This window comes from Oncorhynchus masou, chromosome 21, assembly GCF_036934945.1.
Source record: "Oncorhynchus masou masou isolate Uvic2021 chromosome 21, UVic_Omas_1.1, whole genome shotgun sequence".
NCBI lineage: Eukaryota > Metazoa > Chordata > Actinopteri > Salmoniformes > Salmonidae > Oncorhynchus > Oncorhynchus masou.
The window spans coordinates 18,209,801-18,234,841 of record NC_088232.1 but is presented as its reverse complement, the minus strand read 5'-3'; the positions used below and the strand labels follow the sequence as shown (position 1 = coordinate 18,234,841).

The following is a 25,041-nucleotide window of genomic DNA, read 5'->3' as shown; positions in this document are numbered from 1 at the left end:
CCAGAGACAGAGAGGTGGTCCTCTGTACCTCCAGGACTGTGTATGGCTCCAGGAGAGCAACAGGTAAAGCAGATTCCACTGCAACAAGAGTCAAGACAGAATGAAAACTATCAATGTCACCAATCATATTCCTATATGGAGTTTTGTTAAGAGCCCGATGCTCAATTCACACGCGTTTTTTTGCGGTATGGTTTTGGTAACACAAGGACCTTCATTTTCAAAAAACAAAAGGTCAAATTGATACACACCTTGATATGGTTAAGGTTAGCGTTCTCACATGGTCATGTCTCCATGTTCCAACGATTGTTTACGGAAAACAAGACCTGTGCTAATTAGCTATCTAACATGCTCCGACACCTGTGTGTAAGCTAACTCTGGAAGTGTAGTTTCATTGAATGGAGGCACCCATAGCTGTATGAGTTTTGCACAAATGTCACAGTAAGTGTATTTTTTATTTGAAGGATTGTTTCTTGCTGATGAAAGATAAGGGACATATGTTTCGAAAGCTGCATCGCAAGCGATGATTTACGCTTCTAAATGTTTAAACACAGTGTCGGGGTTGTAGTTCACATGAACCGGTCGTGGTCGAAGCTAACAGCTGAAAACTGCAGGGAGAAGGCAGAAAGCAGCCTAGATTTTGAGAGCTAAAGTGATGGGATACCTCACTGCACAGCAATGACAAAGCAGATCGACTATTAAACTTATCGCCAGCTGTCTCAAATAAACATGACACTTCCAGTGGGCTAAATGCTGAAATCAGCAACTCAAAATGACACTTTCACAGACTGAGGTGTGAAATAAATTAACACTGCCCCATGATTTCCTGATGCTTGTATACATTTTAATGCTTGTAGACAATTCTGGGTTGGGCAGTGGGGTTAAACCTGTTATTAGACTAGTGCACTGCATATCCATTTACATTGCATGTGTCCAGCAGTGCCCTAACTGCATGTATCTGGTGCAGCTCAGAAGTATAGGACGCAAAAGATTCTCTTGTTCCTCAGACAGCTAACGTTACATCTTGACAGTGCCTTTATACACTCCTTCATTTTAAGAAGTTCAGCTGACAATCTCTTTACATGTGCGTCGAAGTTCTTCAGCAGTTGCGCACACTTCACATATTCTAGTGGCCATTTCCAAAGTAAAGTGAAAACATTCACTATAGTAAAACATTAATATTGTTAAAATACATTTCAAGTAGGCTATGGGTTACTTATTCGTAATATTCCAGTAGCAGCACTCAGGTGTCAGTGTTCTTCTCAAGCATTTCAAACAAAAAGTCAGTTAATTAAGAAACAAAATCTTATTTACCATGATGGCCTACCGGGGAGCAGCGGGTTAACATATTTTGTCCGCTAGGGGATTCGATCCAGCAACCTTTCGGTTACTGGCCCAACGCTCTAACCACTGGGCGGCCTTCTTGCTTATTTCATGGACCAAAAACATGCATCTGCCAAAGGCTACTAAAATATTATACCAGTGCCAAGTTCAGTTGCTAAACGTTTTCGAACGTTGCATATAGAAATGCCATGGCTAGAGCTGATGTGATTCTACATGTCAGAGAGGTATGTTTGTTCTATGTAGGCTATTTCTATCTGAGCGTTGTGTACTGCTGAACTCGCAACTGTATGTGGGGACTGCATGTTTCTTTGCCATTCCACATATTCTGAGCTTGTTCATTACATACAACGAAATATGTCTTAACATTCATTAAAATGCTAAATACGTAAAATATAAATGCATATACGTTTTCCTGTGAATGAATTGCTATCCAAAAGTAGAGTTCTTTAGAGTAGATTCAGATACGGTGAAAAAATGGCTGATGTGCAATGTCTTGGATACATTTTCATCTGTATATTCTCCAAGGAAATATTACTGATTGATAAAAGTTACATTGCACACATATTGCTAAAATTTTTATGGAATTCAGCCCGACGTTAGATGGGCGGAGGATACTTCCGCTCCGGGATGATCATTGGTGAAATCGAAGACCATGGCTGAAACGTCATCCACAATATTTTTACCCAATCACTGCTGTTGTTGTTTTGGAAACCATCGCAACGGAGCTAGTGGCGTGGTCCCAATCGTTTACTCAAATATTGTGGTAAATTGTATGTTTTTCAGCTTGTCGATGTTAGTATGCATGTACATTCACGTAAATAAACAATATTGCAAAACACCGCTAAGTTTGGCATCATTGTGGTCACCCTAGCTAGCCAGATTAGCTAGCATGAGCTAATGTCAGTAACGTTAGAAACTTAGCTTTAACGGCAAGCTAGCTAGTCAGCTAGCTATGTTTGTTGTCATCAGTTGAATAGGCCTAACTCATCTGTTCAAAATAGACTAACTAGGCAGGCTTGCATATTGTTCAAATAAAATTGAGAAAAGTTCCATTGTTTGCAGTCAGACCCATACCATTGTATTGTGAACTAACGTCAGCTAACTAGATAGCTAAACTAGCTATCTGATTAGTCTGCTGCCTTGCATTTTTTAGGAGGAAAATCTCCCTTGGCCCTTTGCATGCAGAATGAGTGTCACTTCAGCATTCGATAATGCCAGCAGGTGAGTACACACAATTGCAGTATTTTCCAAACATTGACTGTATTATAGCCACATAGCATGGTTAATAAATTAATACCTGGCCTTATGAATTAAGTAAACAGAGTAGCACACTATATTTCTTCTCTAGGTGAGAGTGAAGCCCGAGCTAAAACCAGGGCCAGATTTGACGAGGTCTTCAAGAGATACACTGACCCGGCTACATTGGAGAAGAAAAAAGTGAAGAAGAAGAAGATCCCAGATCAGCCAGAGCAGGAGAGTATTGTGGTAAGTTGGAATAGGTCAGATCAGGAAGGTTTGGTGCTGAAATCACTTTAACAATATTTGTTGTGCATGGTCTCTGTAAAATTAACTTCCATGCACATAAATGTATATTCTTACCTATTCTTACCTCTTCTCGTTCAGCTCCAAACTTTGAAACAAAACCTTGACATTGTGAAAGACCTAGAGGACGATGAGACTGTTCATCAGAACACCTACCATGCTGACCAGGGCAGCCCTCGTTTCACCAAGAACAAGCGTAGGGAGAGGGAGGTAACAGAGAAGGTCAACAACAACAACAATGGGAACCAGGATGAGGAGGAGCAACCAACCAAAGGGAAGAGGAAAAGTAAAAGGGAGCTGCCTCCAGCCCCAGTGCAGCAGGAGGACAGTTATATCATTCAAATCGATCAGACTGATAGTACTGCTAGAAATGCCAAAACACCCAAATCCAAGGCCTCCTTAGAGTCGGAAGACCCTGCGAATATACAGAGGAGAAAGAGTAAGAAAGGGAACAGCAAAGGAGGAGAGGAGGTGTCCGAGGTCCAGGGTGAGGTTGCGGTGGAAGCTGAGGATGAGTTACTTCATGAGTACCAGAAGCAGATGGCACAGGAAGAGGAGATGTCTACTGTGAAGAAGACTGTACACAAGAAGTCAACAACAGACAAGACCAACGCTGCCACTCAGGAAGTAGTAGCATTAAACAATGAAGGTGCAAAGAAGAAGAAGAAGAAGCTGAGGTCGTCATTGGATCCGGAGAGGGAGACGAGGTGTGTAGAAGTCTTACAGGATAACTAGTGAGGTTTACTTTACATGAACCTGGAAGAAAGCTGTAAATGACAGAGCCAGATCTGTTTGTTCTATCTTGGCAACCTTTATGGACATATTCTTGGCATAACAATGTCCATAGAAGATAGCTAAAAAGAGATCTGGGACCAGGCTATAAACCTAAATGACCCACTAATACCATAGAATAGATTATCATATTTATTTTCCATTTTGTTTTAAAGTATGATAGAAGATCTGCAGAGCAGCCAGTCTGACGACGTCACTGAAAGGAAGAGGTCCAAAGAGAAGAGCCAAGAAAGCCACCAAGAGGACGACGAGGAGGACAGACTAGAATCTTTCAAATCAAAAGGCAAAAAGAAGAAAAAAATAAAACAATGTGGGTATAAAAAGCTAAGAAAACATTCAGCTGGTCATACAACTTGCATTATGAACAGTTTGGAATTATGTGGCTAAGCTGTTCTTGAAAAGTTGGTGTGATGTTGTTTTTTTTGCTATCTTCAGTAACATTAGTTAGTGTGATACTATGGTACAAAGATATGGAAGCACAAAATACTGTACTTGAAAGGTGAATAACATGATAATAACATTGAGTAACACTTCTTTCCTTGGTGGTAGTGGTGAAGGAGGAGAGTGATACAGAGATTGTTGAAACTCCTCAGAGACCAGTCTTTGATGACAACCTGGTCCTGGGAGTCTACATCCACAGGACAGACCGCCTGAAGACTGACCTGCTGGTCTCACACCCCATGGTCAAGATCCACGTTATTGACGAGATGACTGGGCAATACGTGAAAAAAGAGGACAGGTGAGAAATGGTTTTGTTAGTTTGTGATTTTGTTAATTGTGGGTTTTTGATGTTACTAGCTTGGTGGTCCAGATCTGTTTGTGCTGTTATTCAGGTTACATCGATCTGACTATGACCATAGCAGTTGGCAGCACAAACCAATCTGGAACCAGGTTAATTGTTAAATGTTGCCATCACAACAAACGTAAAAACTGGTGGTGACGAGAATTGTGATCAAATCATTTTTGTGTCCCTCTCCATATTTTGCAGTCACCGCCCGGTCTCGTCATTCTATGAGCAGGAGAGTGTGGAGCATATCCTTCCCATCATCACCCAGCCTTTTGACTTCAAGAAAAACAAATCAACAGTTCCAGAGTGGGATGAGCAGATCATCTTCAACGAGCGCTTTGGATATTTCCTCCAGGATAACCATGAAGGCCCTAGAGTTATGCTCTTTTTTGAGGTAAAAATAATGAAAAGAGGATGGGTTTGTGACACCAATATCTTGACACACGTCAAGCATTAACCAGATGTAAACTCAAAACTTTTTCCTAAAGGCCATTTTGAAAAGATTGTCTTTTAAATATATTTCAGGTCCTGGATTTTATGACCATGGAGGAAGCCAGAGCCAATGTTGACGTCGACAGACATGAACGAGGTTTTCGAAAAATCGCCTGGGCATTTCTAAAGGTAATGCATTTAGAAATATTTTCAGTTATGAATATCCATTATTGAAGAAAAAAAGAGATTTGTAACAATTTATTTCTACATCTTGGCTCCCTGCAGCTTGTGGGCACTAACGGAGTGCTGAACATCGACAGTAAACTGCGTTTGCAGCTCTTCTGTCCCCCTCCCCGGGGCAAGAGACAAGAAAATACCATTGAGGTAGTGGACTGGTGGAGGAGATATCCCCGTAGCAGATACACATCTACCCTCTACATCACAGTGAAAGGCCTCAAACTACCTGATCATGTAAGTCGATACTGCTTTGAAATCATACTACACAAACATGTTACTGATATGTCTGCTTTAGCAAAACTACCACTACCACCACTATGATGATAATGCTAATAATACTAATAGCAGTAGTATAATAGTAATCTATTAGTACGTTAGTAGTAGTAGCAGTTTAGTTGTAGAAATCAAATCTTCATCCATAAGGAGTTGCTGTTTTGGGCTGTTTTATTTCCCAAAGGGTGAGTTGTGGTTTGGTCTAATGCTGTTTTAGGCTGTTGAGGTTTGACCATATGCTGTGTTGGTCTGTTGTGTAGGTGGACCCTAGTATCCGCTCCATGATGGCCCTGCAGCAGGAGAGAGGCTCCACTTCCTTTAGCGAGCTGCAGAGTGAGATCACCAGGAGAACCATAACACAACCTCTAGGCAACAAACCTGAGCTCCGTTGGAGCAGAATGCCTGGCCAGGTCTGTTTACTAAAGAACCTCTATTCTAAGAATCTCGACTCTCTGTTCTATCTCTGTTCTGTTGTCTAACAGTATCTAGCTGCTACCCAATTCAAGGGCTGTCCAATTGTTGTTATAAAGTCATGATGGCATGTTGAGAAACACAACTTTGAGACAACATTTACACAACGTTCTGTGGTGGTCGTGCGTTTGCTGGGAAATCCAGAAATGCCATCAATTATCCCCAGATGTGTTATTTGATGAAGTTGTATTTGTGTTGCAGGTGTGCCGGATCCCTAATAAGCCCATGCTGTCGTTCCGTGGTGGTCAGATGGGTTGTTTCACGATACGATTCTCCCACGACGGGAGGAAGCTGGCTGCTGCGTGTGCTGACAGAGATGCCTTCCCCATCATAGGTAAGAATTGTAAACCCCTACTCAGAGCCACCTTAGTGCTCAGTGCCTTCAGAAAGTATTCATACCCCTTGACTTATTCCACATTTTGTTGTGTTACAGCCTGACTTCAAAATGGATTATATAGATTATTTTTCTCACCCATCTACACACAATACCCTATAATGACAAATGGAAAACATGTTTTTAGAAATGCAATACAGAAATGTCTCATTTACTTAAGTATTCACACCCCCGAGTCAATACTTTGTAGTCTTTCTGGGTAATTCTCTAAGGGCTTTCCACACCCTGATAGTGCAACATTTCCCCATTATTATTTAAAAAATTCATCAAGCTCTGTCAAATTGGTTGTTGATCATTGCTAGACAACAATTTTCAAGTCTTGCCATAGATTAAAGTCATACTGTAATTCGGCCGCTCAGGAACAGTCACTGTCTTCTTGGTAAGGAACTCCAGTGTAGATTTGGCCTTGTGTTGTAGGTTATTGTCCTGCTGGAAAGTGAATTCATCTCCCAGTGTCTGGTGGAAAGCAGACTGAACCAGGTTTTCCTCTAGGATTTTGCCTGTACTTAGCTCCATTCCGTTGATTTGTTTTATCCTGAAAAACTCCACAGTACTTAATGATTACAAGCATATCTATAACATATGCTTGAAAATATGGAGAGTGGTACTCAGTAATGTTTTGGATTTGGCCCAAACATAACACTTTGTATTCAGGACAAAAAGTTGAATTGCTTTGCCAAATGTTTTGCAGTATACCTTTGGTGCCTTGTTGCAAGTGTGAAAACACCCTAAAACACTGAGCTAAGGAGATTGAGTCACTTGATGAATGAATTCTGTGTGCTCACCCCAAACAGGTGTGAATTTTTGTATTTTATTGTTGAAGTTATCTCATCCTTTTTTTTTCTCAGTGTATGAGATTCCTTCAGGCAAGGTGTTGGCTGCCTTCAACGGCCACCTCAGTATCGTGTATGATCTCTGCTGGTCCAGAGACGACTGGAGCCTCCTGTCTTCCTCCTCTGATGGCACCGTCAGGTAAATGGTCTACCTGTACCTCAAATATATCCTGCCTGGGAAGGATAAACATGGAGCCTCGATTAGATTACGCTGATGCTTAGGATATATTTGTGTATGTGTTGTCACTAATATAATGGATTGAAGTCCCAGAAACGTTCCAAATGCACAAAAACCTTATTTCTCTACAATTCTGTGCACAAATTTGTTTACATCCCTGTTAGTATGCATTTCTCCTTTGCCAAGATAATCCATCCACCTGACAGGTGTGGCATATCAAGAAGCTGATTAAACAGCATTATCCTTACGCATGTGCCCCTTGTGCTGGGGACAATAAAAGGCCACTCTGAAATATGCAGTTTTGTCACACAACATAATGCCACAAGTTGAGGGAGCATGCGATTGGCATGCTGACTACAGGAATGTCCACCAGAGCTTTTGCCAAAGAATTTAATGTTCATTTCTCAATCATAAGCCGCCCTCAGCGTCATTTTAGAGAATTTGGCAGTACTTCCGACCGGCCTCACAACCGAAGATCACGTGTAACCACGCTAGCCCAGGACCTCCACTTCCGGCTTCTTCACCTGCGTGATCATCTGAGACCAGCCATACGGACAGCTGATGAAAATGAGGAGTATTTCTGTCTGTAATAAAGCGCTTTTGTGGGGAAAAACTGATTGGGTCAGCCTGGCTCCCCGGTGGGTGGGTATTTGGTCAATAACAAATTGAATCTCAATACTTTGTTATATACCCTTTGTTGGCAATGACAGAGGTCAAACGTTTTCTGTAAGTCTTCACAAGATTTTCACACACTGTTGCTGGTATTTTGGCCCATTCCTCCATGCAGATCTCCTCTAGAGCAGTGATGTTTTGGGGCTGTTGCTGGGCAACGCGGACTTTCAACTCCCTCCAAAGATTTTCTATGGGGTTGAGATCTGGAGACTGGCTAGGCCACTCCAGGACCTTGAAATGCTTCTGATGAAGCCACTCTTATGTTGCCCGGGCGGTGTGTTTGGGATCATTGTCATGCTGAAAGACCCAGCCACGTTTCATCTTCAATGCCCTTGCTGATGGAAGGAGGTTTTCACTCAAAATCTCACGATACATGGCCCCATTCTTTCCTTTACACGGATCAGTCGTCCTGGTCCCTTTGCAGAAAAACAGCCCCAAAGCATGATGTTTCCACCCCCATGCTTAACAGTAGCTGTGGTGTTCTTTGGATGCAACTCAGCATTCTTTGTCCTCCAAACACGACGGGTTGAGTTTTTACCAAAAAAGTTATATTTTGGTTTCATCTGACCATATGACATTCTCCAAATCTCCTTCTGGATCATCCAAATGCTCTCTAGCAAACTTCAGACGGGCCTGAACATGTACTGGCTTAAGCAGGGGGACACGTCTGGCACTGCAGGATTTGAGTCCCTGGTGGCGTAGTGTGTTACTGATGGTAGGCTTTGTTACTTTGGTCCCAGCTCTCTGCAGGTCATTCACTAGGTCCCCCCGTGTGGTTTTTGCTCACCGTTCTTGTGATCATTTTGACCCCACGGGGTGAGATCTTGCATGGAGCCCCAGATTGAGGGAGATTATCAGTGGTCTTGTATGTCTTCCATTTCCTAATAATTGCTCCCACAGTTGATTTCTTCAAACCAAGCTGCTTACCTATTGCAGATTCAGTCTTCACAGCCTGGTGCAGATCTACAATTTTGTTTCTGGTGTCCTTTGACAGCTCTTTGGTCTTGGCCATAGTGGAGTTTGGAGTGTGACTGTTTGAGGTTATGGACAGGTGTCTTTTATACTGATAACAAGTTCAAACAGGTGCCAATAATACAGGTAACGAGTGGAGGACAGAGGAGCCTCTTAAAGAAGAAGTTACAGGTCTGTGAGAGCCAGAAATCTTGCTTGTTTGTAGGTGACCAAATACTTATTTTCCACCATAATTTGCAAATAAATTCATAAAAAATCCTACAATGTGATTTTCTGGATATTCTTTTTTCTCATTTTGTCTGTCATAGTTGAAGTGTACCTATGATGAAAATGACAGGCCTCTCTCATATTTTTAAGTGGGAGAACTTGCACAATTGGTGGCTGACTAAATACTTTTTTGCCCCACTGTATACAGGGAAGCAGCCTCTAATGTGCTAGTGGTAGCTATTTAACAATCTTATGGCCTTGAGATAGAAGCTGTTTTTCAGTCTCTCTGTCCTAGCTTTGACACCACCCTCTGGAGAGCCTTGTGGTTGCGGGCAGTACAGTTGCCGTACCAGGCGGTGATACAGCCCGACAGGATGCTCTCAATTGTGCATGTGTAAAAGTTTGTGAGGGTTTTAGGTGCCAAACCAAATTTCTTTAGCCTCCTGAGGTTGCACCTTCTTCACCACACTGTCTGTGTGGGTGGAGCATTTCAGTTTGTCAGTGATGTGTATGCCGAGGATCTTGATGCTTTCCACCTTCTCCACTACGGTCCTGTCGATGTGGATAGGGGGGTGCTCCTTCTGCTGTTTCCTGAAGTCCACGATCATCTCCTTTATTTTGTTGACGTTGGGTGAGAGGCTATTTTCCTGGCACCACACTCCCAGGGAGGTGAGGACCTCACCTTCTCCCTGTAGGCTGTCTCGTCTTTTTTGGTAATCAGCCCTACTACTTTTGTGTATATGAACTGTAACTCAGTAAAAATTGTTGCATGCTGAGTTTATATTTTTGTTCAGTATCAATGATGTGTGGTGTAGTACGCTCAGTAACATGAGGACACGGTGGGTATAAGTAAGAGTGAGTTTACTCAACAAGCTTAGCACTCCGTATATCATCAGCACTTGGGGGCATTCTCTTCTTTAACATGTCTGATATCCTGATTTAATTATTCAACACTATGATCCCTCTCAACCCTCTCAATTGTCTCTTGCAGAGTGTGGAACGTGCAGAGGCTCCAGGCCATCGCCCAGAAGGTGCTCCCCCACCCGTCGTTTGTCTACTGTGCTCAGTACCATCCTACGGCCCAGGGCATGGTGGTGACGGCTGGGTACGACTGTCTGGTGAGGGTCTGGAGGGTGAACGTCAAAGATGTCAACGGACTGCTGCTCCAGGAGTTCGAGGGTCACAAGAGCTTCATCAACGCTCTGTGTTTCGACTCCGAAGGTACGGAATCAGTAAATCAATCAGGATTTTTCAATCTAATTTTTTTATGAAGCACTTTTTACTACAGCAGTCTCTTTCTGTTAGAGAATTTTTTTTTGTTGTTCCTGGCTAGAGTATCTATTCATGGCATTTGGTGGATCTGTAATGTGTTTATTGTATATTTATTCAGGAAACCGAATGTTCTCTGCGGACAACGTTGGGTTCATCATTGTGTGGAGGACGTCGGTTGATGACAGTCTGCATCAGAGACCGTGTCGTCACTGGAAGATTGAGAAGGTTTGAGAACAATCATTTTATTGCATGAAATGTTCACCCAAAATGTGTCTTATGCTGGTGACAATGTCCCCTCTGGGGGTCAATGAAGTCTATTCAGTCATTCACATTGGAGAGCTGGATTTAATACTTTATTTTGTCCTGCAGGAGATAGGAGAGAGTGACCTGAGTGGGCTTCCCATCAACACGTTAGAGGTCCATCCTAATGGTCGCCGTCTACTGATCCACGCTAAAGACAGCGTTGTCAGGGTGATGGATCTCAGAGTGTAAATATATATATTTTTAAAGCCCAATTGAGACCAGAGCCTCATTCGCAATGGTGCCCTAAGTACAAAACTCTTTGTATTTGTTCCCAACATGTTATTTTGATCGATACACACAAAGGGGGGTCCGACCCGATACTAAATGGGTGTACCAGTTTATTAGGTACACCCATTTATTACCGGGTCGGACCCCCCTTTGCCTCCAGAACAGCCTGAATTCTTCAGGGAATGGATTCTACAAGGTGTCAGAAAAACATTCGTTGCTCAAGGGACCTAACATTCCCCACACCATTAAACTACCACTACCAGCCTTTACCAGGCAGGATGGGGTCCATGGACTCATGCTGCTTAGGCCAAATCCTGACTCTGCCAACAACGTGACACAACAGGAACTGGGATTCATTGGACCAGGCAATGTTTTTCCACTCCTCAATTGTCCAGTGTTGGTGATCGCGTGCCCACTGGAGATGCTTGCTGAGATGTTATGCTTGCTGAGACGCTTGCTGAGATGTTATGCTGAGAGATAGATGTTCAGTCTCCCCTCTCCTCAGCTTTTCTCCACTGAACAAAGGAACAGGATGTCATTTATAACCCCCCACCCTAGCCTGGGGTTGACCAATCAGAAGTCATTGCAGGACAACTTGGCCAATGATCAAATAACAAGTATCCTGCCCCCGACTCAATGTATAGACCCATGACAATGTAGCACACGTCGCAAACTCCTATTTACAAATCGCTATTGACCATTAGTACTCTAGTACTCTCGTCCTCTCCTCCTCTGTGTTGTGTATTTATCTTCAAAATGTTCCTATACTGCCATGCATGAAAATCCCAGGAGGGCGGCTGTTTCTGATATACTGGATCCGGCGAGTCTGCCACTGACGATCATACCACGCTCAAAGTCACTTATGTCACTCATTTTTCCCATTCTAACATTCAATCGAACAGTAACTGAATGCCTCGTTGCCTGTCTGCCTGCTGTATATAGCAAGCCACGGCCACGTGACTCACTGTCTGTAGGAGCAATCCATTTTTGTGAACGGGGTGTATCTAATAAACTATCCGGTGAGTGTAGTTCTGTATTGCCACAACTCAAGTAAGTTTCCATGTCCTTTTATTGATCTAATGTACAGACTTCTAAAATGTGTTTGTGTGTGTGTTGTTGCAGATTGGCTGTGAAGAAATACACAGGTGCCACTAACTACAGGGAGAGGATCCACAGCACGTTCACACCCTGTGGGAGCTTCATCTTCTCAGGCAGCGAGGATGGAATGGCCTACGTGTGGAACGCAGAAACAGGTGAGGACAAGACAGACACATCTGATCATCCAGTATGAATTTAGACACAAACTAATAATCTATGCACTTAGGGACAGTTTCCCGATATCCAGATTAAGTATAGTCCTGGACTAAAAAACCTGCTCAAAGGATAATCTCCTTTGAAATTGTTTTTTGTTCTAGGACTAATTTAAATCTGTATCTGGGGAAATGGTCTCTAGCTAAGTGCATGCGTTGGTTGTTTTTTTGTTGTTATGATCAATAATAGCTGCTGGTTTTGTGCCTGCATCTACCAGGTGACCAGGTGGCGGTGTACTCGGAGCTGTGTTACCCCACAGCCCTCCGTGGTGTGGGCTTCCACCCTCATGAGAACATGGTGGCCTTCTGTGCCTTCGGTCAGAACCAGCCTGTGCACGTCTACTTGTACGACCGCAGAGGTGAGCAGCTCATTATTGTACTGAGATCGATCACGCAATGAGAAGGTCTTAGGAACACTCAGCTGTGCCTGAGTACCTTGCTCAGAGCATTCAAATAATTGTATTGTAAGAGGACAGTGGCGTTACCAAAGATGGTGGTTAAATAAAGATAGTTCACTCAAGCCATTTACCATTGTAAAATTGTTTAAATGTTCCTGTCTGTGTAGGTGGGCATTCCCTCTCTGTGTAGGTGGGCATGCTTTCCAACGTGAGTGAGGTAACAACTGGCTCTGGTCTACTTATTGTCCCCTCCCTTCTCATCCCACCCAGAAAACATTTGCCAGTGAGATGTCTTGGTCTGGAGCATCCCCTCCGCGGGACGGGGGCCAATAAGTAGATCAGAGTGGCACCGCCTCGATCAGAATAAATTAGGGAGTGGGATGTCTCTGACGTTGCTAAGTCTTGATTCTACACAATTTGAGTCATTAGTGTAGGAGCCATTTGACAGTTTTATAGCAGGGGTGTCTGGCCCGCGGGTGGTTTGAGTAAAATAAAAAAAGTATATAAATATTATTTTTTTAATTGGGGGGAGGTTGAGCTCAATATACTTTCAAATGACTAAAACCAAATCGAAACTGTGTAGAAATTATAATGGACCTACCTCATTCTTATACTTTCCAGCTCTTCCCAGCTCGCTATTAATCACAGAAATGGACACTAGATAGTCAGGGAGCATTGAAAATTCCCCAAATAATGGATAGAGGACAATGTTTTGGTAATTTTGACAGCGAGGAAAAATAACACATTTTTTTTGGTGTCCTCCGGACCTCGTTGAAGACCGAATGCGGCCCCGGGGGAAAATGAGTTTGACACCCCTGGTTTATAGGCTTATGAATATTTTGTGTAAACTTAGTCTGTTTTGGGATGTTCGAAAATGGTAGGCCTTGAGATTGGGTAGACTGGATGAGTATTTTTGTCTGTTTTGTGGACTGAGAGGAAAATCTGATTGATTTATTGGGAAACGGTTGAGCTGAGTACAACACGGGGATTAACACATTAAAGCAATTATACTTGTTTCCAACGTGGTCCCTGATGGAATACACACAATAAAGACAAAACAAAAACACATTTTCTCTCTGTTTCTTCTCAGCGGCCCAGCTGGAGGTGGAGAGTCTGAAGGGCCACAGCAGGTCTGGATCAGCCGACACTAAGATGTTCAGGAACACATCCGACCCAGTAACATTCCAGGACACCTCCGGAGCAGCCATGGACTGCTTCGCCAGAGCAGCCAGACTGTCTATGAAGATGCAGCGTGTCAAAGATAAACTGGACTCTGTTCTAGTGAGTACAAATCTTGTTTTGATTTAGTTTTATAAACGTGAATGATATTTTTACCTCCAACTGAGGTTAAATCATTATGCAAACTAACTAGAATTTACTCATGTTTTTGTAGGAACCATCTCGGAGCTCCTCTGCTGTGGAACACCTGTATGAGCAAGGTATGCTTTAACAATGATATTGGTATGTTTATGCGACAATATGTTTGTCAGGACCCGGTTACGAACCTGGGTCTCCGGAGTGAGAAACAGTCACTTAACCAACTGAGCCACGAATAGTCAGCAGAACCCAGAAGATGAGGCAGACACAGCAGTACTTAAGACGGTGTATTTAATAAAGTAAAAAGGAGAAGTCCTTCAATACAAAAATGGCAAATCCAAAAGGTGGTAGGAATAGCACAAAAAAGCCTCAAGAGATACTCAAAAACAAAAAAAGAATTCCACAAGAGCATCCACCGGAATCGACAAGAATACACAGAACACTAGGGCTGGGTGCTAACATACAAACACAGAGCACAGAACTGATGGAAACTAAGGGTTTAAATACAATCAGGGGAAAACGAGGCACAGGTGCAAATAATAATGGGGAACAAGGGAAAAAACATAAGGTCAAAAAGCACAATGGGGGCATCTAGTGACCAAAACCCGGAACAACCCTGGCCAAATCCTGACAGAATCCCCCTAGGAACGGCTCCTGACGTTCCTACCAGCTCTCTCAGGGTGGAGGGCCCTGAACTGACGAATGAGGTCAGGGTCCAGGATGTCTTTGGCAGGAACCCAGGAGCGCTCCTCGGGACCGTAGCCTTCCCAGTCCACCAGATACTGCCAGGACCGCTGCACCCGGCGGGAATCCAGTATCCGATGGACGGTATAAGCCGGCTGGCCTCCAATGACACGAGGCGGAGGGGGAGGTCTGTCTGCCGGGACAAGGGGAGAAAAAACAACAGGTTTTAACAATGAAATGTGAAATGTGGGATTAATCTTAAGGGATCTGGGTAAGTGTAGGCGATAAGAAACTGGGTTAACTCTCCTGGCAACCTTGAAGGGACCGATGTATTTTTGGGACAGCTTGCGAGACTCCACCCGTAGAGGTAAGTCTCTTGTGGAGAGCCAGACTCTCTGGCCGGGGCGCAGGGTAGGCCCGGGACGGCGACGTCTGTTGGCTTGTTGTTGGTACCTCTGTGAGGAACGCATAAGATTAAGACGGGTCTTCCTCCACAAAAGCCGACAGCGTCTGACGAACTTCAAGGCTGAAGGCACTCTGACTTCTGCCTCCTGGTCCGGGAACAATGGAGGAGCATAGCCAAACTGACACTCGTGCGGGGACATACCAGTGGAGGAGGAGCGCAAGGTGTTGTGCGCATATTCGGCCCAAACAATAAAGGATGACCATGTGGACGGGTTGTCACGAGTCATACATCGGAGGGTGGTTTCCAGCTCTTGATTCATCCTCTCTGTTTGGCCGTTGGACTCCGGATGGTACCCTGAAGATAGACTGGCAGAAGCCCCCATGAGTTGGCAGAAGGCCTTCCAAAACCTTGAGGCGAACTGGGGACCTCTGTCAGAAACCACATCTTGAGGAATGCCGAAGACTCGGAACACATGATTAATTACCAACTCAGCCGTTTCCTTGGCAGAAGGTAACTTAGTCAGAGGGACGAACCTGGCCGCCTTTGAAAACCTGTCGATTATGACTAGGATAGTAGTATTGCCATGGGATGGAGGAAGTCCAGTAATAAAGTCCAATGAGATATGGGACCAGGGTCTGTGGGGAACAGGTAAAGGGTGAAGGAGTCCTTGAGGACGGAGGTGAGAAGATTTGCCCTGGCAGCACACGGGACAGGCATTGACGAAAGTGGCAACGTCTTCTCTTATGGTAGGCCACCAGAACTTACGCTGGATGAACTCCAAGGTGCGACCTACGCCCGGATGACAGGTGAGGCGAGAGGAGTGCCCCCACAGAAGGACCTGAGTCCTCACTGCCTTGGGGACAAACAACCGATTGGCAGGACCTCCTTTCGGGTCCGGTTCGCTAGCTTGAGCACGTCTCACGGTATCCTCAACTTGCCACGAGATCGGAGCCACAATCTTAGCAGCAGGAAGGACAGGCATGTCCGTGTCATCTCGAATGGCAGGAGCGTAGACTCGGGACAGGGCATCCGGTTTGAGATTCTTCGACCCGGGCCGATAGGTGAGGATAAACTGGAATCGATTGAAGAAAAGAGACCATCTAGCTTGTCTAGAGTTCAACCGCTTCGCCTGCTGGATATACTCCAGATTTTTGTGGTCCGTAAGCACTTGAAACGGGTGAGAAGCCCCCTCGAGCCAGTGTCTCCATTCCTTCAATGCCATCTTAACCGCTAGGAGTTCACGATCCCCACATCGTAGTTCCTCTCAGTCGGGGTAAGCCGGTGTGAGAAGAAAGCGCACGGATGAAGCTTCTTGTCTTCACCCCTCTGAGACAGGACAGCTCCAACACCAACCTCTGATGCGTCTACCTCCACCACAAATGGTTCATCCGTAGTCGGTAGTATCAGGATGGGAGCAGAGAGAACGCGCTGCTTGAGTCCTTGGAAGGCCGTCTCAGCTTCTCTTCCCCACAAAAACCTTGCATTGCCACCCTTGGTTAAAGCTGAGAGAGGGGCTGCCACCAAGCTGAAGTTCTTGATGAACTTGCGGTAAAAGTTTGTGAAGCCCAGGAAACGCTGAACTTCCTTAACGGATTTGGGGGTGGGCCAATCCGCTACCGCCCCTACCTTCCTGGGGTCCATTTGGACTCGACCGGGTTCCACTACAAATCCCAGGAATTGTACTCGGGATGAATGGAATTCACATTTTTCCGGCTTAACGTACAGATGGCCGTCCAGGAGGCGTTTGAGTACTTGTCTGACATGCTTAGTGTGTTCTTGAAGGGAGCTCGAAAAGATGAGGATGTCATCCAAGTAAACGAACACAAATATGTTAAGCATATCCCTAAGCACATCGTTTATGAGCGCTTGGAACACCGCTGGGGCGTTGGTCAGGCCGAAGGGCATCACCAAGTATTCGTAGTGACCAGTAGGCGTGTTGAAAGCGGTCTTCCGCTCGTCACCAGGTCTGATCCGCACAAGATGGTATGCGTTCCGCAGGTCAAGCTTAGTGAAAACAACTGCTTCCTGGAGCAGCTCGAAGGCTGTGGCCATAAGGGGTAGCGGGTAACGGTTACGGACGGTTATGGCATTGAGTCCCCGGTAGTCGATGCAAGGACGTAATCCACCGTCTTTCTTGGCCACAAAGAAAAACCCTGCTCCCGCCGGGGAGGTGGATGGACGCATGAGGCCTGCTTCCAGAGCGTCCTTGATGTAGGTATCCATAGCAGCTCGTTCGGGTGGAGATAGGGAAAAGATCCGACCCCTGGGGGGCAAGTGCCCGGAAACAGGTCGATGGGGCAATCGTAAGGTCTATGGGGTGGTAGCATGGTGGCCCTCTGTTTGCTAAACACCAGTTTGAGGTCATGGTAACACTCGGGAACTCGGGTCAAGTCGATGGATTCTAAAGACTCGGGAGTAGAACTCGGGAATTCTGGAAAATACAAGTAGCTTGGCACGTAGGACCCCACTGCTTGATAGTGCCCACAGACCAGTCGATGTGAGGGTTATGGCTGTGAAGCCAGGGGTATCCAAGGACGAGAGGGAACTCGGAACAGGAGATCAAATGAAAGTTCATCAATTCCTGGTGTTGTGAAACTGAAAGTCGCAAGGAGGTAGTGATATGAGTGACAAGTCCAGATCCCAAAGGGCTTCCATCCAATGTAGTGACCCTCATGGGTTCACTTAGAGGTTCAGAGGGAACGCCATTCTCCTTCGCCCAGACACCATCCATGAAGTTACCTGCGGCTCCAGAGTCTACCAAGGCTTGAAGGTGAAGCTTGTGGTTGTCCCAGGAGAGGGTGACTGGAACGAGCAGACGGGAGTTGGACGGATGGGAGGAGGTTATGTTTCCCGTTACAGTTACCCCCGGTCTGTACGGGACAGAGCGTTTCCCTGGAGCCTGGGACACGTGGAACGGAAATGGCCCGGTTTGCCGCAATATAGACAGCATCGCTCCCTCATCCGGCGGTCTCTCTCAGCCTGGGAGATGCGTCCAATCTGCATGGGTTCCGATGGAGCCAGCGAGGATAAAGGTGGGGACTCGGAGCTGGGACTGATAGGGGCTAGAGGTCTATGGTTGAGTTCTCTCTCTCTCAGACGCTGGTCAATGCGTGAGGCCAACTTGATCAGGGACTCGAGATTGTCCGGTGGTTCCCGAGTGGCCAGTTCATCTTGGATAGTGTCGGAAAGGCCTTTCAGAAAGCACACCGTGAGCGCCTCGTTGTTCCAGCCACTTGCTGCTGCCACCGTGCGGAACTGGATGGCATAGTCCGTCACGCTGCGCCAACCTTGGTGGAGAGTCAGGAGCTGTTTGGCTGAGTCAGAACCACTGCTTGGGCCTTGAAACACTCGTTTGAATTCCTCAGCAAAGGCAGAGTAGCTGGCACAGCAGGAACTATGGGCATCCCACACAGCAGTAGCCCAGGCCAGGGCTTTTTCCGACAGCAAGGTGATGATATAAGCGATCTTAGACCGGTCGGTGGGAAACGACGAGGGTTGTAGCTCAAAGGAGAGAGAACATTGGGTGAGAAACCCTTTACAAGCACTTGGATCACCTGAGAACCGTTGGGGAGGTGGAAGACGAGGTTCAGCCAGGGGGTTAACTGCCATGGGTACTTGAATCTGAGGTACTGGATCGGGAACTGTTGCCGGGGTAAGACGATCAGATATTTGCTTAATGGAAGTCAGCATATCCGACAGAAGATGAGAATGTCTAGCCATTAAGGCCTCTTGCTGAACCAGGGCGGCTTCGTGGCGTTGGACAGTCTCCTGGTGGTGGGACAGCATGGCAAAAAGGTCCTGGGAACTGGCTGCCTCTGGGTTCATTTTTGGGCTCTGTGTTTCTGTCAGGACCCGGTTACGAACCTGGGTCTCCGGAGTGAGAAACAGTCACTTAACCAACTGAGCCACGAATAGTCAGCAGAACCCAGAAGATGAGGCAGACACAGCAGTACTTAAGACGGTGTATTTAATAAAGTAAAAAGGAGAAGTCCTTCAATACAAAAATGGCAAATCCAAAAGGTGGTAGGAATAGCACAAAAAAGCCTCAAGAGATACTCAAAATCAAAAACAGAATTCCACAAGAGCATCCACCGGAATCGACAAGAATACACAGAACACTAGGGCTGGGTGCTAACATACAAACACAGAGCACAGAACTGAGGGAAACTAAGGGTTTAAATACAATCAGGGAAAACGAGGCACAGGTGCAAATAATAATGGGGAACAAGGGAAAAAACATAAGGTCAAAAAGCACAATGGGGGCATCTAGTGACCAAAACCCGGAACAACCCTGGCCAAATCCTGACAATTTTGAAATTTGTTTGACATGTTTTTGTGGTTTGTAGATAAAGCGGGCATGTATCAGATGGGGAGGAGCCTATCTCAGGAAGCTGGCCCAGTAAGTAGTACTCTCATTAACTCTGTAAGCCCTTAAAATTAACGGTTTTATTGTCCACCAACCTCTGTGTGTATGTGTGTAGTCTGGAGGGTTTGGGATATAGCAGAACACATTTCAGTTTCCCTGTAATAATGGAAAATGAAATATTCTTCTGCCGTTTTCAGATGAGCTTGAACTCGTCCCTGCCTCCTCCGTCCCTCCTGTCACCACACTCCAAACTGCAGCTGTCTAGTTCCCTCGGAGCTCAGTTCATCCCCCAGGCAACTCTCACCTCCCAGAACCGTGAGTGGCTCTAGACATGCCCTTTCTCTGAGAAAAAAATCGGTCCACTCCTCGCCTCCTGGCCTTCATTACCCTGATCCTTATTCTAAAAGAACTGACCAGGTGAAAGCCTGCCTAAAAATGAGCTTCCAACTGTCAAGTTTTTCCCTGTCAGTTCAGATGAAGGGAAGGAGACAGATTTTACTGCTACAGGCCTATGAATCTAAGCAGCTCTGTGAACGAACCACTGTGTCGTCAATAATTTGTAAGAATTGAGGTCCGTTTACTCAAATGAGCTTAAGGACACATTCATGCAAAATGAGAACTTTGGCCAGACATTTCAACAACAAAGCAAAGGAAGGATTTACCAAAACGCAACATTCCCAGACTCACTAGAGCTGTTAAGGATCTTACAGAGCAGCATGTTCACTGTACATACAGACTAAGACAGGCCTCTCCCTGTCTTCAACGCTGTCTGTAGGTGTTCACACCTCTACGATAATGTATGCTTTGAGGTCTTAGATTTTAATATATTCATCTGGTATTTCCTTTCTCTTCTTTCTCTTCTGTTTGCAGGTGGTTTCAGCCCAGTGGGCCAGCATCTAGGAAGAGCTCCATCTCTCAGGCTACAGACTGTAAGGCATCGTTATAATGTTATGCTATTCTCGTTGCTTCCTTTTATGTGTATTTTATTGGGTTTTAACAGTAACTTTATTTTAGTCTTGTGGGCTGAATATTTTCTTTATCTATCTGAAAGAAACCGACGTAACACATGAAGTTGAATATTGGAATGGAAGTTTAGGAGCGTTCCCTTTCTTCCCTCAGAGCTTCCCTGATCATCTGTCTACAGCCATTAGAGTGGACGCAGATTCCTTGGTACCAGTTCAGCAAACGGTAAGTTCCTGTTTTTATTCTAACATTGACAACTGTATGCATTATGAGAACATACCAGAGGTGGGACCAAGTCATTGTTTTACAAGACACAAGTAAGTCCTAAGTCTTAGCACTCAAGTCCCAAGTCAAGTCTCAAGTCAAGTCTGAAGTCCTAAACTTTGAGTTTCGAGTCCTAAACAAGTCATAATGTGCTCTTCACCAAATGTATTACCATTTCATATTTTTAACAGGAATACTAGTTAGTATATTACATTTACACAAATCATGAATGCTTTTAAAAAATATACATTTTTATTACTTTCCAAATAAACTCTATATTTCCATGGAAATACATGGGTAGTGTTGGTTCCATTTTTCTGTGCTCCATTTTATTTACTTAACAAATAAGGAACACTCAAAATGTGCACTTATAAATCATAACAATTTTAATCAAAATACAGCTGTAGACAGAAGTCAAAGATCAAACATCACACATACAACTGATGTCTCTCCTGAGTTCTGCAAAATAGGAAAAGTCCCAAGTTATTTTATTAAGCCCGAAGTCCAGCCCTAGTGATGTCACTGCATATGTCATTACCTTCTGCTCCTCAGACCAAGCCCATGCATACACAGCTATACAAACTTGCAAGAGAGATACAATAGTTCCAGTGTTTTCTAAGGGCTCAGCAATAGATGTCCACTCCCCAAGTTGATTTATAGTGGTATGTCTGACTAGTCTCTCAACTCTTTTACTCCCCAACGGGGTTCTGTGTTTATCTTTGAAGTGCTTTCTCACATACCATACCATACCATGCAATAACTCACATCTCTCTGACCTTTTCTTTATAAGAGGCAGAGACTAGAAAAGAACTGTGAAACAATTTTTAACAATATATACATTATAAGGTCTGTCTGTAGTCATGGACCCTATAAATGTAGTGGGGGAGGGGTCTTATAACCCTTCCCCTTCTATTAATACAACATAAGCATAATTAATTATTATAATACAATTGGTGCAGCCCTTATCATGACCCAAATTTGACCCCATCAGTAGCCATGGGAAAGACCCCCCCCCAATCGCCCAACCTTAGCACACACACACCCACCCCCAACCCCTCTCTGTTTGTGGTTACAGTAGGCTAACGTATGTCAATGGTTTTACAAACAGCAGTAACATCAGTCAGGATTTAGGCTACCAATTGCCTAGCCATTTGTAGCTCAATCTTGGGTGCAATGATCATCTGGTTTTTTTGTTGTTGATACAGCGTAGTCTTTATATCTGAAAATAATAATTTGGGTATCATCTTTCCAAGGACTCCATCTGAATTCACCCGCCGGCTGCTGTCCGATTCAAACTGTAATCCGTTAAATGAAGAGTTGATTCACTGCAGACTTCTTTTAATAGCATAATTTTTTATATTTGGGCTTGGGGAGGGTATCAAGTCAGTTCAAGTCAAAAGGCTTAAGTCCAAGTTAAGTCACGAGTCATTGGTGTTAAAGTCGAGTTGCAAGTCATCATATTTGTGACTCGAGTCTGACTCGAGTCCAAGCCATGTGACTGTACTCTGGAACATACTATACCCAACAATCAAATATGACAATTTAAAATGATCCGTTATTTTAACACCATGGTCAACCATTCTTAAATCCTTTTAATTTCTCTTTCTTTCTGTCAGGTTGTCTCTTTGTATGACTACAGTGCTACCCGGTCAGATGAGTTAACGGTACAGCGTGGTGATGTCATCCATGTGCTCTACAAAGACAACGACAACTGGTGGTTTGGACGCCTGGCTAACGGACAGCAGGGATACTTCCCAGCTACCTATGTGGCGGAGGAGCGTAAGTAGAGCTTTGTATATTTTCCACATTAATATAATATATGCACTTATCATCGTTCTCCAAAGCAACTTAATCCTTATGGGAAACCCACCGTGGTGTTGCTAGCATACTCTTACCAACTTAGCCACACAGGACAATGAAAAAGAACCCATGTGGATATGGAGCCTATAAAGTCAAGTCTGTATGGATGTCTTGTTTGTTGCTGAGCTATTTCTCTCGTCTGCCCCAGGGGATTACAACGACGAGCTGTCTCAGGCCCTAAAGGCACAGTCTGCCCTGTCTGAACAGACCGACCTATCAGTCCCTATCAGTTCTGAACGGACTGACCAATCAGATGGGAGGTTGACACCTACCAAGGTAAGGCGACTGGGTTCTGTTTCAGCGATCGTTGTGTGGTGTAGCTAAAGTGTCTCTTGGTTCTGATGGAGAAGGGTACTTCAAATAATTGATTGATTTATTTTAGAATTTACCCAGACATCCCCTCCACCAATACGGTCCTTGGCTCATCCTAGGTCGAAAATCGACAGGTTAAGACAACGTCGTCACAAATCTGGGACCAGCGATGTCGTTAACTTACTAGCGCCGTTGCTAACTAGCATAGCTAGTCTCATTGTTGCTAAGAGTTATGGGATATTAGAATCCTGTTCTTAACCTTTGTCATCTTCAACCTAGAGATCATCTCGTTCCCCTTCTTTAGGGAACCAAGGTTGTAGGAATTACTGTTCATTTCCTTGTACCTTCTCTTCTTTGATTACTCTCCCTCCGCTCACAGGTGTCAGCTGCCGTTGTCTCTGGGGAACTCAAGTTCATCTCTGAGCTGGACACAGACCCCGAGCAGCCTGCTGCCACCAAGTAAGTCCTCTTCCTCACAGCCACAGTCCTCATAAGTCACAGCAGTGGCTCCGATATCATCCCTGATAGTTCATTTTGTACACTCGTGTTCTAACCACATGGTGAGAAAATGGGAAGAAAATGAACTCACTAGATACATTATAGCTTATACATTATACGAGATACATTATTAGATGGCATACAATTGGTTTAAGTGCTGACGTGTTAGATCGTGTTCTGTCAGAGAGTTCGTTTTGGAACCAGTGTGTGGCACTGGAGGGCATGAAATCAGACTTTTGACAGCTTACTAAAGGGGTCTCTTGAGGTTCCATTTTAGGGCCTGCCCTTATTACACTGTATGATATAGGAAGAAATGGAAAATCTACACAACTCCCAACAATATTCTGACGACACAATCGTTTACTCTTGTGCCTCTAAAATTGAGAAGGCTTTTCTGGATTTACTAGCATTTGATGACATTCTCAAACAACTTTTTCAACTAATGGAGTCACTTGCAGATTTTAACTGTGAATTATGATTGTTTGATGATGATTCACTGATTTGAAATAGTATCTAGGCATTTGAACTAAGTTTTAGACAGCATATTGAAAACTTGTCCAAAAAGCTGAAACAATTATTTTCCCATAATGCTTTTTGGTCTTGTAGTGAGCTACGAAATACTTTGAACTGGGCAAGAGGGTATCTCTGAGTGAGTTTAAAATTCTGATTGACTGAAATGTTGTTGACCGCTGTAATTGTTTGGAATGTATTGTCCTTGTATGTGCTCTTGTATTTTATGGTCATGCTGACTACTTCTGCTGACCTCTTGCCAGTTCCCCTTCCTAAAGTTTTTTTTGTATTTTTTATATATATATATATATATATATATATATATATATATATATATATATATATATATATATATATATAAATTAATGTCAGGCCAATGTGTTTTTCCCCCATATTTCTCAAGAGTGAGGAAGAAGAAAAAGAAGTTAGTGAAGAAGTTAGAAGCTCCGTCATCACCACCACCGGCCACATTCTCCGACCCTGATGCCCCAGGAACGTCATCTACCAAGAGGAGGGCCAATGCTGCAGGCAGCAGACCACTGCCCCCCAGCCCCAGGAGAGGACAGTCTAACAGAGCCTTGGAGCCTGATACCTAGACCCATGGACCTATGGTTAAGAGTACACTAAGAGCTGTTTTTTAACGCTAAATTCCCTTTTGAACAGAAGATAACAAATATGTTAATAATGAAACCATCCTGTAGAGCGTACACATATTGTTTTATTGTGGGGGGGGGGGGGGTTCAATTTTTTTTTTTATGATGTCTGAATAACTATTGTTTAAAACATTTTTTTTAGAACATCTGAGTTTTAAAAAGTTTACTATTATGCCCTATAATGTAGTATCAGTCCTGAAGAGATTTTGTATGTTTGGCTGTTTTTATCCTATTTATTGGAGTAATGCGGTCATTGACTTCTGTAACCTGTTTGTTATGAGCTATAAGAAAGGCATATACTTGTTAATACTACCGTTTTATTTTTATAGCTTAAAGGGATGAGGAAAGTCGTAATCACCAAAGTGTCACCAATACAATTAAAAATAGTTGCCAAGTGAATTGTTTGTATATGTATTTCTGTAATTACAGAAAATTTCAGTTGCTAGTCATATCTATAAATATGTCCGCAGTGATTATGTTAAATATAACAACTTTGAAGTGTGTTATGAGTGAGGAAAATCTGTTTTGTTAGAAAAGTATGGTACATATAGCTAAATACATTTAAA

General features: G+C 44.1%; 1 protein-coding gene across 2 annotated transcripts; it reads left to right on the top strand.

Moving 5' to 3' along the window:
* Positions 1 to 1,978: 1,978 nt before the first annotated feature.
* LOC135507900 (jouberin-like) lies at positions 1,979 to 24,874 on the top strand. 2 transcript variants are annotated; one of them, XM_064927670.1, is made up of 27 exons: positions 1,979 to 2,104; positions 2,495 to 2,562; positions 2,690 to 2,826; positions 2,965 to 3,590; positions 3,831 to 3,985; positions 4,225 to 4,414; positions 4,664 to 4,856; positions 4,988 to 5,083; positions 5,180 to 5,365; positions 5,665 to 5,814; positions 6,077 to 6,209; positions 7,118 to 7,241; positions 10,123 to 10,352; positions 10,522 to 10,628; positions 10,773 to 10,891; positions 12,057 to 12,187; positions 12,463 to 12,603; positions 13,733 to 13,923; positions 14,036 to 14,081; positions 19,396 to 19,448; positions 19,613 to 19,730; positions 20,286 to 20,344; positions 20,535 to 20,603; positions 22,259 to 22,421; positions 22,651 to 22,778; positions 23,194 to 23,273; positions 24,226 to 24,874. In XM_064927670.1, the coding sequence occupies exons 2-27, from the start codon at positions 2,553 to 2,555 to the stop codon at positions 24,416 to 24,418; spliced, it is 3,828 nt and encodes a 1,275-aa protein (XP_064783742.1). In that variant the 5' UTR covers positions 1,979 to 2,104; positions 2,495 to 2,552; the 3' UTR covers positions 24,419 to 24,874. The 2 variants fall into 2 exon arrangements, with proteins under 2 accessions (XP_064783742.1, XP_064783744.1); XM_064927672.1 differs by having other exon boundaries at positions 1,979 to 2,111.
* The last annotated feature ends 167 nt before the right edge of the window (positions 24,875 to 25,041 follow it).